This window comes from Mustela putorius, unplaced genomic scaffold (genome assembly GCF_011764305.1).
Source record: "Mustela putorius furo isolate JIRA1106 unplaced genomic scaffold, ASM1176430v1.1 tig00000421_pilon_pilon_pilon, whole genome shotgun sequence".
NCBI lineage: Eukaryota > Metazoa > Chordata > Mammalia > Carnivora > Mustelidae > Mustela > Mustela putorius.
The window spans coordinates 6838719-6863482 of NW_025421375.1; the positions used below are offsets into that span (position 1 = coordinate 6838719).

The 24764-nt window shown below is 36.8% G+C and overlaps 1 protein-coding gene across 1 annotated transcript in view; it reads left to right on the top strand.

Annotated features, from left to right (window-relative positions):
• The window catches only part of DENND4C (DENN domain containing 4C), a 141730-nt gene that overhangs the window by 46317 nt on the left and 70649 nt on the right, over positions 1-24764 (top strand). The window contains 7 exon segments of the mRNA XM_045079661.1: positions 1966-2218; positions 4362-4431; positions 6176-6345; positions 17588-17826; positions 20026-20092; positions 21158-21216; positions 22260-22404. Coding sequence (XP_044935596.1) covers positions 1966-2218; positions 4362-4431; positions 6176-6345; positions 17588-17826; positions 20026-20092; positions 21158-21216; positions 22260-22404 — 1003 coding nt within the window.

Here is a 24764-nt window from a genome sequence, read left to right on the forward strand (position 1 = left end):
TCTCTATACTCTCACCTTACCAGCGCTTGTAATTGTGTCTTTTGATTATAGCCTTCCCAGTGTATGAAGTGGTACGTATCTTATTGTGGTTTTGATTTGCAGTCCCCTAATGGCCAGGATGCTGAGTCTCTTTTCACGTGCTTTTGGCCATATCTTCTTTGGAGAAATGCCTATTTAGATTTTTTGCCCACTTTAAAAATAAAAAAAGAAAAGGTCTTATTTTAATAATTTTAGTTTTACAGAAGAGTTTTTAAGGATAGTACAGACAGTTCCCATCTATTCTTTGTCTGCCCTGTATCCATTTTTAAATTGCTATTTATCTTTTTATATTTATTGATAAGAGTTCTTTATATATTCTGGAAAGGATATTCTAATTATATGATTTGCAAATATTTTCTTGCATTTTATGGGTTGTCTTTCCACTTTCTTGATGGCATCACTTGTGGAACATAAGTTTTTTATTTTATGAATCCAGTTTTTAATTTTTTTTTTTTTTGATCACTTGTGCTTTGGTATCCTGTATAAGGCTTTGTCAAACCCAAGGTCACAAATTTTTATTCCTGTTTTTTTCCTAAGTTTTATAGTTCTATCTCTTACATTTAAGTGTTTGATCCATATCTGGTATGTAGTGTAAGGAAGGGATCCAACTTCTTTTTCTCTTGCATTCTTTTTTATTTATTTTTTTATTTTTTTAAGATTTTATTTATTTAATTGACAGAGAGAGAGATCACAGTAGGTAGAGAGGCAGGCAGGGGGGGGGGGGAAGCAGGCTCCTCGCCGCCGAGCAGGGAGACTGATGTGAGGTTCGATCCCAGGAATCTGAGATCACGAAGGCAGAGGCTTAACCCACTGAGCCCCCCAGGTGCCTCTTTCTCTTGCATTTGATATGCAGTTGTCCTAGCACCATTTGTTGAAAAGACTATTTTTTTACTATTGAATTTTCTTGGCAGTCTTGTTAAAATCAATTGACTATAAATGTATGGGTTTAATTCTGTGCTGCCCATGCCATTTCATTGATCTAAATGTTTATCCTTGTGGCAGTAACACATGGTGCTGATGACTAGATTTGTAGTAAGTTTGAAATGGGGGGAGTGTGAATCCTCCAACTGTGTTCTTATTTTTCCAGATTAGGCAATCTGAGTCCCTTGCATCTGGGTATGAGCTTAGGCTCATGTTACCAATTTCTGCACAAGAAAGCAGCTAGGATTTAGATGGGCATTTTGTTGACTCTGTAGATCTCTTCAGGAAATCTTGACATCTTACCAAATATTAGGTGTTTTTATCCATGACCATGGGATGCCTTTTTATTTATTAGCTCATCTCTAATATCTTTAAACCATGTTTTATAGTTTCAGTCAAATAATTTTTATATATATTTATTTATTTTCAGTCAGAGGATTTTTAAAGATGAAGTTTTTTTTTTTTTTTTAAAGATTTTATTTATTTATTTAACAGAGAGAGATCACAAGTAGGCAGAGAGGCAGGCAGAGAGAGAGAGAGGAGGAAGCAGGCTTCCTGCTGAGCAGAGAGCCTGATGCGGGGCTCATTCCCAGGACCCTGAGATCATGACCTGAGCCGAAGGCAGCAGCTTAACCCACTGAGCCAGCCAGGCGCCCCTAAAGATGAAGTTTTGACAGGAATTATGAAGGAAAATTTTGTGAAAACATCTGAATGCTTGATCTAGGAATCAGTCTGAGGATGCTTATTGTGTGGTTTCATATGTTTTTTGTAAAAAGCAGTAAAAAAAAAAAATCAGGTTGTTGGATCTTATTTACTTTTCTTAAAATTATATTCCAGCTCTTGAAAAATAGTAAAGAGATCTATAATTCCCAAAGTAGTAATCTTACTTTTGGTTCATAATTAAGATTTGAGAAACAGTAGAAGAACCCCTCCCACCATTTTTTTGTTTGTTGAAAACCAGCTTTTAACTTGTATTTATTTATTTCTCCCCTCCCTGCCTTGCAGAGTTTTATATGAAGGGAAAGAAAGGCTTATTCCTGGATGTGAAGTGATCCAAGCCACACCCTATGGTCGCTGTGCCAATGTCAACAATAGTTCAACTACTTCACAAAGAATCTTTATCACTTATCGAAGGGCTCCTTTAATTCGACCCCAGAATTCCTTGGCTGTAACTGATATCTGTGTTATTGTAACCAGTAAAGGAGAAACCCCTCCTCATACTTTCTGCAAAGTTGACAAAAACTTAAATTGTGGAATGGTAAGAATATAGTTGTTTCATTTTTAGTTTTATATGTACTGGCTCCCACCCCGAAAAAAGGATAATTTTTGTACTCCTGTTTATTATTGGGTGTAGAATTTACTCTGCTTATAATTTTTGTGGTTTTTATTATTTTTAGGTCTGTAACTTTTATGATTCATAATAGTTTTGAAAATCCTTAGCTATCTGATTTTTAGAATAATTTCATTGAGAAAATAAATACTTAAAATCAGGGATTCAAAAAAAATTTTTTTGGTATGTGCTAATATTGCCTGTCTTACATCAGTACAGATGTTTTATTACCTTTTGTGTTTCACTGGTGTCTTCATGGACAACCACAGGGAGACTGGATAGGAACTTCCTATTTATTTATTTAAATTGTTGCAGTTTTACATTCTTGCTTTCCTAAGTTTTATAGTTCTATCTCTAGGTGGGCTCCACATGCAACATGGGGTTTTGAACTCACAACCCCAAGATCAAGAGTAATATGCTCTACCAAGCAGGCTAGGCCCCCCACTTTCTACATACTTATTTATATCTGACAAATTAAAAAAAAAATATATATATATATAAATATATATATAAATATAATATATAATATTTATATATTATATTTATATATATATTTTTTCTCTCCCTCTGACAAATTAAAAATATATATATATATAAATATATATATATATATTTTATTTTAATTTTATTTTATTTTAATTTATATATATATATATAATATATATATTATATATATATAAATATATATAATATTTAATTTATATATATATATATATTTTATTTTAATTTATATATATATATATATATATTTTAATTTAAAAATATATATATATATAAATATATATATATATATTTTAATTTGTCAGAGGGAGATATATATATAAATATAAATATAATATATAAATATTATATAATATATTTATATTATATATATATTTTTTTAATTTGTCAGAAGGAGAGAGAGAGAGAGAGAGAGAGCACGCATGAGTGGGCACAGGCAGACAGAGTGGCAGGCAGAGGCAGAGGGAAAAGCAGGCTCCTGGCCAAGCAAGGAACCAGATGTGGGACTCGAACCCAGGACAGTGGGATCATGACCTGAGCCAGAGGCAGCTGCTTAACCAACTGAGCCACCCAGGCATCCCTACATAGTTATTTTTTTAAAGGGCTCTCATGAACAAGAACATGGAACATACACCTTTGATTTTTAATTTTATGAGACTGAGGTTTACTGTTGGGTCAGATTTATTCTGAAAAATATCTTTAGATAAAACTATTATTAGCTTTAGTGGGATACAGGCAAAGATGACTGACTAATGTATCCTGGGTATTGGTCAAGACAGTTTGCCTCTGGAGGTAATGACTTCATAGTACCTCAGTTACCTTGATAATATTAGTCTGGGCTCCAGGGCCCACTCAGCTTTGTGCCGTTTCTTTCAGAGTGTCTGATTACAGCATTCTAAACTTTTTGCAACTGTTTTATGTCAGTTTAATTTTGCAACAGATTTTTTTTACTCCTTTCTTTAATACTCTGAATTTCATGATTTGCTGTGTTCTGTAGTCTGTAGTCTTTAAAAAAAAAAAAAAAAGATTTATTCATTCATTTTAAAGAGCGAGAATGTACAAGCATTCATGGGTCAGGGGGAGGGGCAAAAGGAGAGGGAGAGAGAGAATCTCAAGCACACTCCCCACTGAGTATGGGGCCCAACATGGGGCTTGATCCCAGGACCCCAAGATCACAACCTTAACTGAAACCAAGAGTCAGGCACTCAACCAACTAAGCCTCCCTAAGCCTCCCAAGCACCCTTGTAGTCTGTTTGATAAACATGTTTTAAATAGATTTCACTGATAATCAGAACCTTTAGAAGATTTAAAAAAAAATCAATTTAGGGGTGCCTGGGTGGCTCAGTGGATTAAAGCCTCTGCCATTGGCTCAGGTAATGATCTCAGGGTCCTGGGATCAAGCCCCACATCAGGCTTTCGGCTCAGCAGGGAGCCTCTTCCCCCTCTTTCTCTGCCTGCCTCTCTGCCTACTTGTGATCTCTCTCTCTGCCAAATAAATAAATAAAGTCTTTAAAAAAATCAATTTATTTTCACTCTTTGTTCTTTTTTAAACATAATTTATGTTTTACAGTGGGGTTCCAGTGTATTTCTGTGTTATAAGAAGTCTGTGCCTGCTTCTAATGCAATAGCATATAAAGCTGGTGAGTAAATTTAAAACATATTGTTACTCTAGTTATTGTTGTACATTAACATTTGGTTAGTTCCCATAGTGTAGTGGTCACGTTCACCCAAGATTTTTATTTGGTTAAAAGAGACAGTGTATGCCCCCTTATGTGGTTTATGGGGTTGTTCAATTCATAAATTGAATTATCTATAATATTAGCATGTAAAGGCATAAGTTTCCTTAAATACATTACATACTACAAGATATATTAATATTATACCCTCCCCCAAATATGTTGTTAAATAGAAATTACCATCCCAGTAAGCATTGGTGAAATGAACAATCAGGCTTTTAGTCTACACCAATAGATTTAACAATTCAATGGAAAACTGCTTACTCTCTCTGACCTTTTTATTTTGGCAATCAGAAAGGTGTCAAACTGCATCTTTACTTCTTATATTTCCTTCTCTTATCTCTGTGTGTCTGATTTGAAACCTCATGTTACTTGCCATGAAAGGTGGACTTGCTTCCTTTTTCCTTTGTTGCAAAGAATCAGCTATATGGAGGAGAGGAGGGCCTGAGAAACTTTTCTGCCATGAAGTGTTTGAGAAATCTATCGCCACATTCTTACTGCACAGTAAAGTGTCAAGGGCTGTAAAGATTTAAGTGTGACCTCTTCATCCCACTGGTATGGTGGGATAGAAACTGAACATACAGGTATGCTCCAGTTGTAAATAGAAGAAATACTGGAAAACTTCCTTGTGAAAAGAAGCAGTGTCACTTACTTTTTGATCATGCACAGTTTGTTTTGCTTCAAGAAAGTCAGGCAATTCCATATCTGAAAAATCTTGATTGTCTTCTTAAAGACAATTAAGTCAGACCATTTTAATTTATGGTATAAAAATAAAGGCAGCAAATAAGAATTACAAATTTCAGTATCATTTTAAAATGTGATACTGTTTATCTTGCTGTGATATGTGATTGTATGTGATTTCCTAAATTGTGTTTGTATGTGTATGTGTGTGTGGTGAGAGTGTAACTTAAAAAAAGGAACACTTACTGAAATAAGCTTTGTGAAAGTATTTAGGTATTCGATAAAAGACGTATTTTAGAATATAGAGCTTTGCACACTGAATTTTGACTCAGAAATTTTCAGGAGTTTTAACTTAACAGGTGGTCTGCATATTAGAGACATCAGAGCTTTGTAGATACTTGATTGTGAAGGGGCTTTGTTAGCTTGCTCGAGGCCCCCCTCCTCCTGCTTCCTTGGTCTCACATACTCTACTCAGACAGAGGATTTTGGTCTCATTTACTTTTCATGCTGAATACTTTCTACACTGCTGCTGTCCCAAGATGAGTAAGGGCTCTGATCATTTCTATTGCCTTGCCATGATTATGTAACACTTAACCCTTCCCTGAATTTTTTACTGAAATAGTTGGTGAATTTTCCTTACCACACTCTATAAGATGTTGTGGTATACAGAAGAAAATATATTAAAATTGATGGTCTTGTTGAATAGAGTTTTAACTTGTATATTTTGTACATTTTAACGTTAGAATGAACGTACAATGAATGAAAAGTCCATGAGTTAAAAAAGAAAGGGTAAACTTGTTAATTAATTTAAGTTTCTGATATGGCAAGAGGAAAATAATTTTGAAATTTCACACATAAATATTTTCATGAAATTTGCTATTAAAATATCCTATTAATATGCATCACATATAATTTATGTGAAAGTAACTCTTGAAAAAAATTTAATACTGTCTCTTTTCTCCAAAAGGTTTAATTTTTAGATATCCAGAAGATGATTATGAGTCATTTCCGTTGTCAGAATCTGTACCTCTCTTCTGCCTTCCCATGGGAGCTACTATAGAATGTTGGGATCCTCAAACTAAATACCCACTTCCAGTTTTTTCAACTTTTGTCCTGACAGGTTCTTCTGCTGAAAAGGTATTTTTTTCCTCTTTTATTAAACCTATATTGTCCATGTTTTTATCCCATAAAATAATAAATATGTCAGTCTATTGAATGTTAGGATTATTTGGCCACAGTTTATTATGGGTTGAATTTGTACTACAGTGCCCAAGGTGAGAAGTCACCATGAAAATTGGCATCAGGAGGCAGCGACCTTTGGAGCTTCTGCAGAAGCAAATACAAAGTCTTCCTAGAGAGATAGCCCCTAAACCCAAGCCTCAAGATGGTATTATAGTAAAAGTTAGAAGACATAACTACCATAGGAAGAATCAGCAAGATACTATACAAAGCTGGATTAGACCCTGAATATATTGATATAATGACAATATTAAAGGTATAAATTAAATATATATTTGAAATGATTGAAGATTTTGAAACATCTGGGAAAAACAGAGTATTTTGTGAAATGAGTAGACAGGGAAGAGAATCAGACGTCTAGAAATGAAAAATATGGTCCTTAAAATTAGAGTCACTGAATGGTTTGAATAGCAGATAAGACATACGTGCAGGGAAAATAAATGAAGTGCAAGATAGATACCTCAGCCGTGACCCCCCCCACACACACTAAAAGCACATCTAAAAGAGTTTAAAAATGTAGAGGATAGAATCAGAAGGATCAGTGGATATTTAATGAATTCCAGAAGGAGAGATTACAAAAGGGAGAGATAGCATTTTAAGGGATATTGATTGGTTGTTTTCCAGGGCTGATGAAAAATGGAATCTTTATATGTTTATTCAATTTATTTATTTTAAAGATTTTTTAATTTGTTTGACAGAGAGAGTGAGAGAGGGAACCCAAGCAGGGGAGTGGGAGAGGGAAAAGCAGGCTGCCCACTGAGCAGGGAGCCCGATGTGGGGCTCGATCCCAGAACCCTGGGATCATGACCTGAGCCGAAGGCAGGTGCTTAAGGACTGAGCCACCGAGGCACCCCTGAAAAATTGAATCTTTAGACTAAAGGTATACTTGTAAAACTTACAGCAGAAAGGTTGCTATTATAGTGAAACCATAGAACAGCAAAGAAAAAAAGCAACCAGAAAGAAAAGACATACTTATTTTTAAAGGGACAGCTATGAGATTGTTGGCTAATTTTTCAATGACAGCATTAAGGCTCAGAAGACAAATGATATACTAAAATGGAGGGAGTAAACAATAAGCAGTTTAATGGCATAGAGAAAGTACTACCAGACTTCGCAGAAGATGGCAGAGTTGGGAGGATCCTGGCTTCACCTCATCCCGTGGATATATCTAGGTAACACTCACATCAGTGTAAATAACCCAGAAAACAACCTGCAAATGGGCAGAACAAACTCCACAACTAAATGTAGAGAAGAGGCCACATGAAAAAGGGTAGGAAGGGTGGAGAAGTGGTTGGGAGCTAAAGGGACATGCATGGACTTTCCAAGGGGGGAGAGGGACATCACCGGCCCCAAGAAGGGAGAGAAAACAGACCCTCACACTGAGAAGCCTGTGTGGGTAAGACGAATCTCTATAATATTTGGCTCCGAAAACTAGAGGGGCTGAATTTCGTAGGTTCTTAAAACCAGTGGGACTTAAAGCCTGAAAGTTTAAAAGTCAGCAGACTAGGTTCTAGGACAGCAGGGTGAGTGACAGGAAACTGAGTCCTCACGCTTTTTTTTTTTTTTTTTAAGATTTTTAAAAAATTTATTTATTTGACAGAGATCACAAGTAGGCAGAGAGGCAGGCAGAGAGAAAGAGAGAAGGAAGCAGGCTCCCCGCTGAGCAGAGAGCCCGATGTGGGACTTGATCCCAGGACACCGGGATCATTATCCAAGCCAAAGGCAGAGGCTTTAACCCACTGAGCCACCCAGGCGCCCTGAGTCCTCACTCTTAAAGAGATAGCACAACAAACAGTCCACAGTTAGACAGCTCTGAAGCAGCAGTTTGCTAAATGCCTGGTCCCTAAAGGAGGGAGAGTTATTTTTCATGTCAGAGTGGATCTTTAAGGGTAGGTTTCCCAAAGTGACTTCGACAGAGCAAAAGAGCTGGCCGATGCTTTTTCCCTGACCTCCCAGCATAAACACACAGCTACCAGTGGGAATCATTCACTATCTAAGTTGATTAATGGCATCCCGCTTCTCTAGCCAGGCCTGCCTCAGCCCTAGTGCTGTGAGTCCTCTTCCCCAGAAGACCGGCACAAAGCTTGCCAACACCAAGTCTCAGGACTCTGCACTCTGTGGGGCTTCCGTCCTGGTGGTGATGGCTGGTCACCTCCTGTGGAGGATGCATGCACCTTGTTATGCTCTCTGCAGGTCAGCTCTAACTGGTTCTGGTCTTGGCAGCACTGGCACATCCTCTGTGGAAGAGGACCAGCACAAAACTGATAGGTACTGTGTGTGCCATCCCACTACTTTCAAGAGCAGGAGACTTAGGTGACTTTCCTAACTCACAGAAACAGACACAGAGTTAGACAAAATGAGGAGATAGGAATATGCCCCAAATGAAAGGACAAGACAAAACCAAAGCAAGAAATGTAAGTGAAACTGAGATGAGTAATAAGCCTGATGGAGAATTTAAACTAGTGATCATAAAGATACTTACTGAACTTGAGAAAAGAGTGGAGGGACATCAGTGAGACTGTTAAAAAAGATAAAAAAGAACCATTTGGAGATAAAGAACACAATAATTGAAATTAAAAATACCTGGATAATGAGGGGCTCCTGGGTGGCTCCGTTGTTAAGCATCTGCCTTTGGCTGAGGTCCTTGTCCCGGGGTCCTGGGATTGAGCCCCACATTGGGCTTGCTGCTCAGTGGGAAGCCTGCTTCTCCCTCACCCACTCCCCCTGCTTGTGTTCCCTCTCTTGCTGTGTCTCTTTCTGTCAAATAAATAAATCTTTAAGAAAAAAATAAGCTATTTGAAATAAATAGCAGACAAGAGGAAGCAGAAGAATGTAACAGTGACCTGGAGGACAGACTAATAGAAAGTATCAAGCTGAGCAGGTGAGAGAAAAAAATTATGCAAAATGAGAATAGGCTTAGGGAACTCAATGACTCTAAAAGCATAATATGTTTCTCATTATAGGGATCTCAGGAGAAGAGAGAAAAGGGAGCAGAAAATTTATTTGACGAAATAAAAGCTGAAAACTTCCCAAATCTGGGGAAGGGAACAGAAATCCCGATATAAGAGTCATTGAGAAGTCCCAATGAAATCATACTAAGGAGGTCCCCACTAAGACACTTAATAATTAAAATTTCAAAAAGTAGTGATAAAGAGAATTTTTAAAGCAGCAAGAGAGAAGACAGTTACATACAAGGGAAACTGCATAGGCTATGAGCAGATTTTTTTTAGCAGAAACTTTGCAGGCCAGAAGGAAGTGGCATGATGTATTCAAAGTGCTGATTGGGAAAAATCTGCAGACAAGAATACTCGATCTAGCAAGGTTATCATTCAGAATAGAAAGAGAGATAAAGAGTTTCTTAGACAAATAAAAGTTAAAGGAATTCATGAACACTAAACCAGTCCTATAAGAAATGTTAAATAGGACTCTTTGAGTGGCAAGGAAAGGCATAAATAAAAGTAAAAAAAGTAGGAAGCATAAAAACAGTAAACATAAGTGAAACATCTGTGAAAATCAGTCAAGGGACTCATAAAATAAAAGGATGTGTATGACACCATCTTTCTAAAACATGGGAAGAAGAGGAGTAAAGAATGGGTTTAAACTTAACCAACCATTAACTTAATATAGATTGCTATATGCACAAGGTCTTATATGCAAACCTAATGGTAACCACAAATCATAATCCCGTAGTCGATATGCAAAACATAAAGAGAAAGGAATCCAAGTATATTACTAAAGAAAGCAAACCTACTGTAAGAGAAGGGAGCAAGGTAATAAAGGAACAGGGAAGACCTATAAAAACAACCACAAAACAAGTAACAAAATGGCAATAAATACTTACCTATCAATGATTACTTTGAATGTAAGTGGATTAAATGCTCCAGTCAAAGGGAAAAGGTATGACAGAATGGATAAAAAAAATAAGACTCATTTCAGAACTAAAGATACCTGCAGATTGAAAATGAAGGGGTGGAGAAGCATTTCGTATGCAAATGTCAAAAAGAATCGGGTAGCAGTACTTATGTTGGATAAAACAGACATTTTTTAAAGATTTTATTTATTTATTTGATAGAGGGAGCACAAGCAGGGGAAGTGGGTGAGGGAGAAGCAGGCTGCCCCCAGAGCAGGGAGCATTACGTAGGGCTCAACTTCAGGGCACTGGGATCATGACCCGAGCTGAAGGAAGATGCTTAATGACTGAACCACCCAGGTACCCTGATAAAAAGGAAAGACTGTAATGAGACAAGGAAGGCACCACACACACACACACACACACACACACACACACATTGTTTTTTTGTTTTTTGTTTTTTGTTTTTATTTTTTAAGAGGGAGAGGTAGAATCTTAAGCAGGCTCCACACCCAGTGCAGATCCCTATCTTAAACCCTGAGATCGTGACCTGGGCTGACATCAAGAGTCAGATGCTTACCCAACTAAGCCACCCAGGTGTCCCAAAGAGGGACACTCTTAAAGTGGACAGTCAAACAAGAAGTTAGAACAATTGTAAATACTTATGCACCCAGCGCAGGTGCAACACAGGTAAAGCAGTTAATGACAAGTATAAAGGAACTCATTGATAATAATACGATAACAGTAATAATACAATAACAATGGTCAGATCATCCAAACAGAAAAAAAAACAAGGAAAACAATGGCTTTGAAAGAAACATGGACTAGATGGATTTAATAGATACATTGAGAACAGTTCATCTTAAAACAGTAGAATACATATTCTTTTCAAGTACACATGGAATATTCTCTAGAATAGATCACATATTAGGCTACAAAACAAGTCTCAACAAAGTCAAAAAGATTGAAGTCACGCCAAGCATCTTTTCTGACCACAACACAGTGAAACTAGAAATCAACCACAGGAAAAAAGCCTGGAAAGAACACAAATACATGGAGGTCAAATACCATGCTGCTAAACAATGAATGGGTCAACCAAGTAATCAAAGAAAAAGTCAGAAAATATATGGAGACAAATCAAAATGAAAACGCAATAGTACAAAATCTTTGGGATGCAGCAGAACTGGTTCAAAGAGGGAAGTTTAATAGCAATACAGACCTGCCTCAAGAAGCAAGAAAAATCTGGGATGCCTGGGTGGCTCAGTTGGTTAAGCAGCTGCCTTCGGCTCAGGTCATGATCCCCGCGTCCTGGGATGGAGTCCCACATCGGCCTCCTTGCTCTAACTTCTTCCTCTGCCTCTGCCTGCCATTTTGTCTGCCTGTGCTCTCTCTCTGATAAATAAATAAAATCTTAAAAAAAACAAGAAAAATCTCAAGCAACCTAACCTCATACCTAAAGGAGCTAGAGAAAGAAGAAAGAAACAAAATTCAAAACCAAAAAAAGGAAGGAAATAATGAAGCAAAAGGAAGGAAATTATGAAGATTAGAGCAGAAATAAATGATTTAAGAATTAAAAAAAACAAAACCAGTAGTATATATCAATGAAACCGGAAGCTGATCCTTTGAAAAGATGAACAAAATTGATAAAACTTTAGCTGGATTCATTGATTAAAAAAAAAAAAAGAACTCAAACAATTACAGATTAAAGAAAAAACAGCTGACACCGTAGAAATACAAAGAATTTTAAGTGTGTAAGGGAATGTTATGAAATTATATGCCAGCAGACTTACCAGTCTATAAAAACCTAGATAAATTCCTGGAAGCATAGAACCTCCCAAAGCTGAATCAGGAAGAAAGAGAAAATTTGAACGGAGCAGTTACTAGCAATGATACTGAATCGTAATCAAAAAACTCCCAACAGACAAAAGTCTAGGACCAATGAATGGTTTCACACATTCATTCTGCCAAACATTTAAAGAATTAATACCTATTCTTCTCAAAGTTTTCCAAAAAGTAAAAGAGGAAGTAAAATTTCCAAATTCATTCTATGAGGCCAGTACCAAAACCAGATAGACAATATAAAAAAAGAGAACTATAGGCCAGTATCTCTGATGAATATAGATGCAGAAACCCTCAACAAAATATTAACAAACTGAACCTAAGAATACATTAAAAAAATCATTTATCACAATCAAGTGGGATTTAGCCTGGGGATGCAAGGGTGGTTCAATATTTGCAAGTCAATCAGTGCAATAAGTCACATCGGTAAGAGCAAGGATAAAGACCATATGCTTATTTCAGTGGGAACAAAGTACAACCATCCATTCATGATAAAAACTCTGAACCAAAGTAGCTTTAGAGGGAACATACTTTAGCATAATAAAGGCCATATATGAAAAACCCATGGTGAACATCATCCTAAATGGGGGGAAACTGAGAGCTTTCCCCTGTCAGTAACGAGCAAGGATGTCCACTCTCACCACTTATTTAACATAGTATTGGAAGTCCTAGCTACAGCACTTGTACAACAAAAAGAAATGAAAGGGATCAGCAAGGAAGAAGTAAAGACTTTTTTTTTTTAAGATTTATTTATTTACTTGACAGACAGATCACAAGTAGGCAGAGAGGCAGGCAGAGAGAGAGAGAAGGAAATAGACTTTCTGTGGAGCGGAAAGCCCTATGTGGGGCTTGATCCCAGGACCCCGGGATCATGACCTGAGCTGAAGGCAGAGGCTTTAATCCACTGAGCCACACAGGCACCCCGAAGTAAAAGACTTTTATTATTTGGAGATGACATGATACTATATATACAATACCCTAAAGAGTCCACCAAAAAACTGCTAGAACTGATGATAGAATTCAGTAAAGTTGAAGGATATAAAATCATTGTGCAGAAATCTGTTGCATTTCTGTACACTAATAATGAAGCAGCAGAAAGAGAAATTTAAAAAGGCAGTCCCGTTTGCACCTGCACCAAAAATAATAAAATTCTTAGGAATAAGCATGATTGGTGGTGAAAGATTTATACTCTGAAATGTATAAGCGTTGATGAAAGGAATTGAAGACGATGCAAAGAACTGGAAAGATAGCCTATGCTCATGGATTAGAAGGACAAAATACTGTTAAAATATCCTTACTACCCCAAATGATCTACAGATTTAATGTAGCTCCTATCAGAATACCAATGGTATGTTTCAGAGAGCTAGAACAAACCAACCTCGATTTTGGATGGAACCACAAAAGACCCTGAATAGCCAAAAGAGTCTTGAAAAGGAAAAACAAAGGTGAAGACATCACAATTCCAGATTTCATGTTATAATAAAAAGTAGTAATCAAAACAGTAAGGTACTGACACAAAAATAGACTTATAAAACAATGGAACAGAATAGAACGTCCAAAAATAAAACCCTCAATTCTATGTCAATTAGTTTTCAACAAAAGAGGTAAGAATATGCAATGGGAAAAAGCCTTTTCAACAAATGACATAGGGAAAACAGGACAAGTACATGCAAAAGAATGAAACTAGATTATTAACCATACACAAAAATAAACTGAAAATGGATTAAGGATCTAAATCTGAAACCTGAAACTGTAAAAATCCTAGAAGAGATTATAGGCAGTAATTTCTCTAACATAAGCCATGGCAGCTTCTTTCTAGATATGTCTCTTGAGGCAAGGGAAACAAAAGCAAAAATAAGCTATTGGAATTACATCAAAGTGAAAATCTTCAGCGCAGCAAAGGAAACAGGCAACAGAGCTAAGAGACAGCCTACTGAATGTGTGAAGATATTTTGCAAGTGAAATACCTGATAAAGGGTTAGTATCCAAAATATACAAAGAACCTGTACAACTCAACAGCAAAAATCCCTATAATAAACCAATTTAAAAATAGGCAGAAGACATGAAAAGACATTTCTCCAAAGAAGATATACAGATGGCCAACAGGCACATAAAAAAAGATTTTCAATGTCACTCATCATCAGGGAAATGCAAATCAAAACCACAATAAAATAATCACCTCATACCTGTCAGAAGGGGTAAAATCAACCCAAGAAACAACAGGTGTTGGTGAGTAAGTGGAAAAGAGGGAATCCTTGTCCACTGTTGGTGGGAATTCAAACTGGTATAGTCAGTGTGGAAGATAGTATGGAGGTTTCTTAGAAAATTAAAAATACAAGAGATATGTGCATCCCTATGTTTATTGCAACAGTATTTAAATTATTGAAGCAGTCCAAGTGTCTATTGATGGATAAAGAAGAAGTGGTATGTATATACAATGGAATATTGTTCAGCCAGAAAAGAATGAAGTCCTGCCATTTGCAACATTGTGGCATAATGCTAAATGAAACCAAGAGAAAGACAAATACCATATGATTTCACTCATATTTGGAATTTAAGAAACAAAACAAGTAAATGAACAAAGGGGAAAAAAGAGATAAGCCAAAAAACTAGACTCTTACCTATAGAGAACAAGCTGATGGTTACCAGAGGGGAGGAAGGTGAGAAGATTGTTGAAATAGGTAAAGGAACTGAAGGGTACACTTTTATCTTGATAAGCAACTGAGTGATACATGGAACTGCTCAATTACCGTATTGTACACTTGAAACTAATGTAACGCTATATGTAAACTGGGATTAAAAAAAAAATACTAGATTTAGAAGAAAAGATGAGGGGCACCTGGGTGGCTTAGTTGGTTTGGGTGGCTGTTTTTGGCTTGGGTGGTGATCCCAGGGTCCTGGGATGGAGCCCTGCATTGGGATCCCTGCTCAGTAGGGAGCCTGCTTCTCCCCACCCTCGCCCCTTGTGTGTATGTGTGCACACTCTCTGTCAAATATGTAAAAATAAAATCTTAAAACAGAAAAAAGATGAATAGTAGAACCCCACTGGAATAAAAAACAATCTGTTTATTTAGAGATACCAGGGTTTCCTGGGTAGCAGCTCAATTAAGCATTTGATTTCAGCTCAGGTTGTGATCTCAGGGTCCGCGAATTTACTTGTCCCTTTGCCCCTTCCTGGATTGTGCATGTACTCTCTCATGCTCTCTCTCAAATAAATTCTTTTAAAAAAAGAGAGAGAGATACCCTTAAGATGATGAAAAAGCAGACCACAGGAACACCTGGGTGACTCGGTTAAGTGTCTGCCTTCAGCCCAGGTCGTGATCCCAGGGTCCTGGAATCGAGCCCCGCATCACGTTTCTTGCTCAGCAGGGAGTCTGCTTCTCCCTCTGCATATTTCTCTTTTCTCTCTGCAGATAAAAGTAAAAATCTTAAAAAAAAAAAAAAAAAGCAGGCCACAGGGTGGGAGAAAATAATGCAATATCTATGTGTACACACACACACACACACACACACACACACGGTGTCTTGTGTCCAGAGTATTAAAGAACTTACACATTACCAGCAAGAAAAAGAAACAACTCTGTGCCCCGGCAGTTACATTCTTGAGCATATCCCGAGGGAAAAGACTGTATATATTTTCCAAAAGACATGTATATGCTTTATTTGTAATAGTAATTGAACAAAAAGCATAAAGCAGTAATAATGACAAATAATAATTTAAAATAAGAAAGATGGTGAAATTATTTTAAGATATAAAAATTAAAACTATGAATTTACTAGAAATTTAAAAATTAAAAGCTCTCTTATGAAATTTGATAAAATAGTTTATTGAAAAGTATAACCAGTGCTGACTCTTATGGATCAAGTAAAACACATCCTTGGCCTCATTCTACAGGGTATAAGTTTAAAACCTCCGTATTAATGATAATGAAGGTTAAGTGTCCAGCATAATGTCTGGAACATAAGTAAAATACGCACTCAATGAAGGCCAATACTATATTAACTGGTTGCTTACAGCTAAGTTAAGTCTTTAGCTAAGAGTTATTTATAGTTCTCTCATTTAAAACAATAACTAGCGGACAGGTGGCCGAGTGGTTAAGGCGATGGACTGCTAAAACAATAACTATACGTAAAAATTTTAAGATCTTCAAACACTTAAGAATTACTAAATTTACTTTGGTAGAGACCAACAAAGCCTCATTGAGATGCTTTTGTCATAGTGTTAAAAATCTCTTGAGAGCGGGGCGCCTGGGTGGCTCAGTGGGTTAAAGCCTCTGCCTTCAGCTCAGGTCATGATCCCAGGGGTCCTGGGATCGAGCCCCGCATCGGGCTCTCTGCTCTGCGGGAGCCTGCTTCCTCCTCTCTCTCTCTCTCTGCCTGCCTCTCTGCCTACTTGTGGTCTCTGTCTGTCAAATAAGTAAATAAAATCTTAAAAAAAAAATCTCTTGAGAGGGGCACCTAGGTGACTCAGTTGTTAAGCGTCTGCCTTCAGCTTGGGTCATGGTCCTGGCAGCCTGGGATTGAGCCCCATATTGGGTTCCCTGCTCTGCAGGGAGTCTGTGTCTCCCTCTGCCTCTCCCCTTGCTTGTGTTCCCTCCCTTGCTGTGTCTCTCTCTGTCATTAATAAATCTTAAAAAAAAAAAAAACCTCGAGATCGTTGAAATAATTGTATCTAGGAGCGTTGTATTTGTAAAGGGTTAATGTGATAAAAGCACACGTGTTTTTGTGCATATATATATAGTGTGTGCATATATACGTGTGTGTATATGTGTGTATATTTATCTGTCATCTAGATAGATAAAGTAGTTCTAAGATTTATAAAAGAGAGGTATCCTTATTTGTCTCCAGAACTTTTTGATTACCTTAAACAGGAACTTCCCCTACCTCTGCCCCTGGTTCCTGGCAGTCTCTCTTTTACTTTATATGAGTTTGCCTATTTTAGGTAGCTCATATAAGTGGAATAAGTCCTTTTGTGTCTGGCTTATTTCACTTAGTATAGTGTCCCCAAGGTTTATCCATGTTGCAGTATCTATCAGAACTTAAGTCCCTTTTAAGGATGAATAACATTTCATCACATGTATATACCACATTTTGTTTATCCTTCATCTGATGGACTTTGGGGTGGTTTTCATCATTTGTCTTTTGTAACTAATGCTGCTGTGAATACTGGTGTACAAGTGTCTGAGTCCCTGCTTTCAATTCTTTTGGACATATTCTTACTAGTGGAATTGCTGGATCATATGGTAATAATTTTTTTTTTAATTTTGGAGAAGCTGCCAAACTGTTTTGCATGGCAGCTGTGCCATTTTATGTTCCCACCAGCAGCATTTGAGATTTTTTCTTATCATCTCTGTCATATCTACTCTAAGTTAGTGGTTCTGTTGTAATGAGAGATAAACAAATTTTTAAAAACAAACTCGAGTCTTATAATGGAATTCTGTTGCTTTGTAGGTCTATGGAGCTGCCATCCAGTTTTATGAACCTTATTCTCGGGAACTTCTGACGGAGAAACAGCTTATGCAGCTGGGCTTATTGACCCCTGTGGAGAGAAAAGCGGTCTCCAAATCCATCAATTCAAACAAATGCATTTGTTTACTCTCACACTGGCCTTTTTTTGAAGCTTTTAGAAAATTTCTCATGTTTATCTACAAACTTTCTGTGTCTGGACCACACCCTCTTCCTATTGAAAAGTAGGTATAATGATTAGAAAGATGTCTGGTGGGAAAATGGGTTGTATATGTATACATTTCATTGTTTACCCGACTTTAAGCAGAAAAGTTTAAAGGGAAGAAAAAATCACAGTCACCTTACTGTTTTACTTGTTCCCTTTCTCACCTGAATCATGGGTTTTAAAATTGAGGAGTGGTAGTTAGGATGATCAAATAATAATCTTTTGGAAATTCAGCTGAAGAAGGAACTTGTTATATAGTGTGTGTGTCCTTCCTATTCATTCTCTTGGTAACCAAGAGAAACGTAGCTATTACACACATAAACACCTGAATCATGCAAGTAGACATTCCTGGTTCTAACTATAAAGCATCTCTAAACTGATGTAGAATTAATAAGGGTGAGTTAATTGATGCTAAAAGTGAGGTTTGAGTTTTAGCATTGAGAGATCCTAATGTTCATTCTGTTTGTAATTCCCTTTGTCATGGAAATCTTCTGTAAGCAAGAAAAATATATGTGGAGCTGCTGCCTTTAATTTTTTTGTTTTTTTTTCTATTTTAAAATTTAAGTTCAGTTAACATAAAGTGTATTGTTAGTTTCTGAGCCAGAGTTGAGTGATTCATTAGTCTCATAATACCCAGTGCTCACTGCATCACGAGCCCTCCTTAATGTCCCTAGTCATTCCATCCCCTAACCCCCTCCCCTCCAACAACCCTCAGTTGTGATTAAGAGTCTCTTTTGATTTGTTTCCCTCTCTGATTTCCTCTTGTTTTATTTTTCCCTCTATTCCCCCATGATCCTCTGGCTTAGTTGGTGGAGAATCTGACTTTTGATCTTGGGGTCATGGGTTTAAGCCCCCATGTTGGGTGCAGAGCTTACTTTAAAAAAAACCATGTTTTCATGGGGCGTGCCTGGGTGGCTCAGTGGTTTGGGCTACTGCCTTTGGCTCGGGTCATGATCTCAGGGTCCTGGGATCGAGCCCCGCATCGGGCTCCCTGCTCCACAGGAAGCCTGCTTCCCTCTCTCTCTCTCTCTCTGCCTGCCTCTCTGCCTACTTGTGATCTCTGTCAAATAAATAAATAAAATTAAAAAAAAACAAACAAACCATGTTTTCTGACTTCACTGATTTTTGTTTATTATAATTAATGATTTATTTATCCTCCAGACAAACAAGGTGTCAAGAGCTTTATGGAAATACAGTATGCATAAACAGATTTTTCATATAGTTTCAGAAATTTCACATTATAGGAGAAAGAATGTCAGCAAATCATACTAGTTATTGGAAAGGGAGGGGCAGTTATTTGACTTTCATGTTGTGCTTTTGGGATGCCTTATTAGTAGTTCATAGTTCTAGATTTAACTTTGAGCTTTCAAATTAGCTTAAAATTGTTTGAAGTAAAACTTAATGTTAGGGACAAATTAGCAGTCTTTTGAAAAATTAAGGTTCTATGAATAGTTTGAGGAAATAAAATCAGTATATGTGATCAATATTTTTTTCTCAGATGAAACAATATTTTGCATGTTAGTGGCTCTTGAGAGCTCAAAACTTTGGGGAAACTTAAGAAGCATTCTTTGTAGGTGGACAAATAGGGTAAGTGGTCTGCTCAAAGTTATGAGAAAATAACTATTGATTGAATTAATATTTAATTAATTATTTGGATTATAGTTTTTTTATTTAACAGAGAGGCAGTGAGAGTGGGAACACAAACCAGGGAGAGGAAGAGGGAGAAGCAGGCTTCACACTGAGCAGGGAGCCTGAAGCAGGGTCGATTCCAGAACCCTCGGATCATGGACCTGAGCCAAAGGCAGATGCTTATTAACTGGACCACTCAGGCACCACTAATTACTGGAATTAAGATTCAGTATTAGTTTTAATTTATTGTAGTACAGTTAGTTGCTCCCCATACCAGCACTCGTAACCAGACAATAAAAATTAGCTTCTTTCATGAAAACTATATTTGTCTTACTTTTATTTTCCTGACAGTATTAGGGTATATTAATAAAGACTTTTAATCAGGAAATACATTGTGCATTTCAGAAGTTTAGTGGGATGAATACATTTATCTATGCTAGATAAATTTAAAATAAACTTTAGGTAAGTGGTTTTGCCAGATCTGGAATGATATAAAAAAAATGAATGAATGAATGAATGAAATATTTGTTGAGATCTGTGAAACATTTTAGAAAAGTAATAATGATCTGTATTTTAATTCTTTTTCTAGGCACATTTCACACTTCATGCAAAACATCCCTTTTCCCTCACCACAAAGACCAAGAATCCTCGTACAGGTAATCCAAACCAAATGTGTTTGAGGGAAGCTCTGCATATCTTCACTCTAGTCATTGCATAGTGGTTTCTGTGGCCCTTTGAGTTTGAGGTGGAGCAATATGTGTTCATAAAGTCTTTGAATTTCTTATATTTTACCTTTTATTTGGGTGTACAGAATTGGAAGAAATATAGTCTTTGATTTATGACATTATCATCTTTGGTCTGTGCGTGGCTTTTATGTAGCTGATTTTAGTAATGTAAAACCCAGAATTGTGTTATGGGCATGTTTTTAAGTCAGAGCAGCTAATAAATATGAAATGATATGCGGTTGGAGGGAAAAAGTGAAATAATCTATAATAGTAGTCTTCAAACATTTATGTGTTAAAGGACCAGTTTCTTTTTATTTCCAATCAGTAGCAGACGTATGTAAGTTTACAGCTTGTGAAATGTGCACTTTAGCATGTGAGCAGTGTAGACATGAACATGTCTGTACCCTGTCCAAAGAGAGGGGCCCTCTCATCACGTACTTGGGGGTGGGAGCAGTGTTGCCATTAGAGTTCCTGAATGGCTTGCTCTCCAGTTATATGCAATCATTTCCTGGACCAATAACAGTTTGCAGACTGGTGCTTTGAGTGGTACTGATCTATAGAGGCAAGCTGTTTAAAAATTGTTTTCTAAGATGTTATCAACATTATATGTAATATGGTGGCATTAAGGCAAATGTTGTTAATCTTGAACGTACTTCAGTTCAGTTATGTACTTCAGCAGATTTTAATGTATAGTAATCAATTGCCAAATGCCTACCAGTCTATAGAGTAAATAAACTTGAAGCTGTTAAAAAGCAGTTATTTCATAATTTTAAAATAACTGTCTTAAACAGCTAACTAAATCAAAATTAAGTTGAATTAACAATTTAAAAGAACTAATATAATACCTTTGAGTAAATACAGCTATCATTTTATATCTTAGTATATTTCTAAAACTATGTCAGTCTGCATATTAAACTACTTTCAGTGTTACCCTTGATATAAATACTTAGGTTTCAAAACTGGGTTGATTAATTCATCTTTTTTTTTTTTTTGAAGCTTTCAGTCCATGATGCATTAATATTATCACAGCCAGTTTCTACACCTTTACCACTAAGGTAATCAGTAGTATTTAAAATGATATATCCATTCACTTGGGAGAAGAATGCTTTAAAATATTTTAAGAGCTATAATAATAAAGTTAAGTATTATTTTTACATAAGCGTAGCCTTAATATGTCTGTCTGTGATAGCTAGATGGGTGGTGGCCATCCACCCTTTAAAAATGAAGTACTTGGGTGCCTGGGTGGCTCAGTGGGTTAAGCCTCTGCCTTCCGCTCAGGTCATGATCTCAGGGTCCTGAGATCGAGTCCCTCATTGGGCTCTCTGCTTAGTGGGGAGCCTGCTTCCCTCTCTCTCTCTCTGTCTGCCTCTCTGTCTACTTGTGATTTCTCTCTGTCAAATAAATAAATAAAATCTTTAAAAAAAAAAAATGAAGTACTTACGAGTGTTGCAAGATTGGGTGTAGGGAATACCTCCCTTTTCGTTTCCTCTCCCCTCCTCCTATCCAGTTCATAGCTAAATATTCAGAGTAAACTGATTTTAACCTCCCCAAATATCTCAGATCTGTTCATCTGCATCACTAGTGCAGGGTGGCATGATCTCTTGCCTGGACAGCTTTGTTACTAACATTTTAGTTGGTACTCCTCTTCTTTCATTTCTTTGTCCACACTGCATTCAGGTGTCCTTTTGAAAATGCAAATAAATTGTGTTGTTTCTATTTTGACATAATCTCTTGCCCCTTTCTTACTGTGCTTTAGTAATAGAAAGTGTATTTCAATTTCCTGGAAATGATGGTAGCTTTTCTTGTTTCACTGCCTCTGCATATATTGGCTTCTCCCTAAATTCCATTCTTTGAGCTCAACTCAAATGCTTCTTGGGGAAAATCTTCCCTCATAAACTCCTCTTTGTTACGAAAAGATGAGTTTGAATCATTCTGTTATATTATTTCATTACATTTACCACTTCTCAGTGATAACTAAATCAGGACTTGAAATTAGCACTAGATTCTCAATCTTAATATTTAGGAAATAATTTAATAAGCAAATCTTAACATGTTTTAGCAAAGTAGTTTACAATCATCTTTTTCTCTTTTCTCTTAGTGGAGCCAACTTTAGCACCTTGTTAATGAATCTGGGTCCTGAGAATTGTGCGACCCTGCTGCTCTTTGTTTTACTTGAGAGTAAGATTCTGCTGCATTCTCTCAGGCCAGCTGTGTTGACTGGAGTAGCAGAAGCTGTCGTAGCCGTAAGTATAGAATTTTCCTTATAGTACTGAGTAACTGACAGAGTATTTACTCTAAAGGGAAATTTCCTTCAATGAAAGCAACTTTGAAATTGCCAGGTAATGTTTAACGTAAATATAATAGAAGTGGCAAAGGGAAATAATAAGTATAAAGAAGAAAAAAAATGATTTCTATATGAGAGAAAATTTCAGTTTCTGATTTTTCGTATGTTAGAGTACTTCAGAGAATCTATACGATTTTATAACAAAAACTCATGAATAAAGCTTTCTATTTTAAATAAGAGGCTCTGGCCAGTTTCATTTGCCCTGAAATTATACATATGAATTATATACTAATCCCTGTTTTAACTTTTAATCAGATTAATTGTGAGCCTGTAACATTCTATTTTTTATTTTTATTTTTTAACTATTTTATTTATTTACTTGACAGAGATCACAAGTAGGCAGAGAGGCAGGCAGAGAGACAGGGGGAAGCAGGCTCCCTGACAAGCAGAGAGCCTGATGCGAGGCTCGATCCCAGGACCCTGGGATCATGACCCGAGCTGAAGGCAGAGGCTTTAACCCACTGAGCCACCCAGGTGCCCCGAGCCTGTAACATTCTAAATGATTGTGAAATAGGATAATGTACAAATGCTTAGCTCTTATGTAAAATGTAGATAAAATTAAAGCAAGTCTTCCTCTGTTTTTTGATGATTTCCCATTGGAATTAGGTGTCTGATCATTTAGGGCTTTATAGATTATTGTATAGAATTTTGGATGTTCCATTTCTCCAACTTTATTTTTCATTATATGTTTAATTTAAAATAGCTGACTCTCCTGTCTTCCCTTCCCCATTTTAAGAATGTAACTCTTATGGAAATAAAGACCTATATCTTTATTATCCTTGTGTCCTCAGCTCTAATCACAGCTTCATAGCATGGAGTAAGTGAGCACTCAATAAATACCTGTTAAATCAACAACTGGGGTATGTTTCCACGATCTTAATTTGGTCGGGGAAATGCTACTATGAGTAAAAACTGAAGTAACCAATGTGTGAGATAGTTTATGGGGAGCAGAGATCTTTGTTGTGTATTAATTTTTCAAACTTCCGCAGTTGCATTTGAAAGCGAATGCCATTAGAATGTGCATTTGTTAATAAATTGAAGAGTTTTAGAAAGTTTCCACTCCTTCCTGTAAAACATCAGTGTTTACCTACGTTCGTTGGGCAGAATCTTTGTGGCCCAGTCTCTCGATTTCAGCAATACAGTGCAAGAGCAGGTGGAACAATTGTACTATATAATGGGAAATCCATGTAAAATGCAAGATTGCATGAAATTTGTGTAACCAATGTTGGAGAACTTCTGAAATGCATGCAAAACCATTGATAAATGAGGATTTGGCAATTGTTGGAGAACTTGCCTGAATTGCATGCAAAACCTTTGATAAAGGAAGATTGGCAGTTTACCATTTAAAGAAGAAAAAATGGAAAGGAATGATGACAGGATAAATTCTTCAGAAGCAGAATGAACACCAGAATTAATGGAGGCCCATAACAAACATTGATGGAATCAATAGGTAATTTTGTAAAAAGGACCCTATTTTTGATTGAGCAGTAAAAGTCAAAGGGTGCCACATTTTCCTGTTTGTTTTGTTTTTAAAATTTTTTACATAGTTGCGGGTGTAATGTACCTTTTGTTGAATGGAAGATAGTTTTCACTGTAGATATCTGAAGTCCTTGCAACGTCCTGTGGGAGTGGCTCTGTCTGCCTGCCTGTCCTCTGATGATTCCTGCTACTCTGTTGCCTTGCTCTGCTCTGCTCCAGCACACAAGCTTCTCCTGAAGCATATTAGACAGGCCCCACACCATAAGGCCTTTGCTGTAGCTGTTCCTTCTCTCAAAAGCACTCTTCTCCTAGATACCTCCTTCAGGTTTAGGCTCAGTTGTCACTTTCTTAATGAAGTCTGCCTGTTTTGCCTATTTAATAATACAGCCTGCTCTCCTGTTTCCTATTCTGAACTCTCATCTCCTTCGCTTGGCTTTCCTTTTTCTTTTTCCGTAGCACTTAGTGCTTCATGATAGGATGTATGTATTATTGTGTACTCTGTTAATTTTCCTCCTCTTTCTGCTAGACCGGGTGGTGGTAAACTGTGGCCCAGTGGTCAAATCCTGCTTGCCATCCGTTTTTGTATATGAAGTTTTACTGGAACATAGGCCATTTATTTACATACTGCCTATGAGTGCTTTCATTAATGGAGACAAAGTTAAATATTTGTGAGAGACAGTATGGCTCAGAAGCCCTAAAATATTTTCTGTTCTTTTACATAAAACTTTGCTGACTTTTGCTGAACTATAAACCTCAGGAGGGCAGCGATCTTTATTTTAT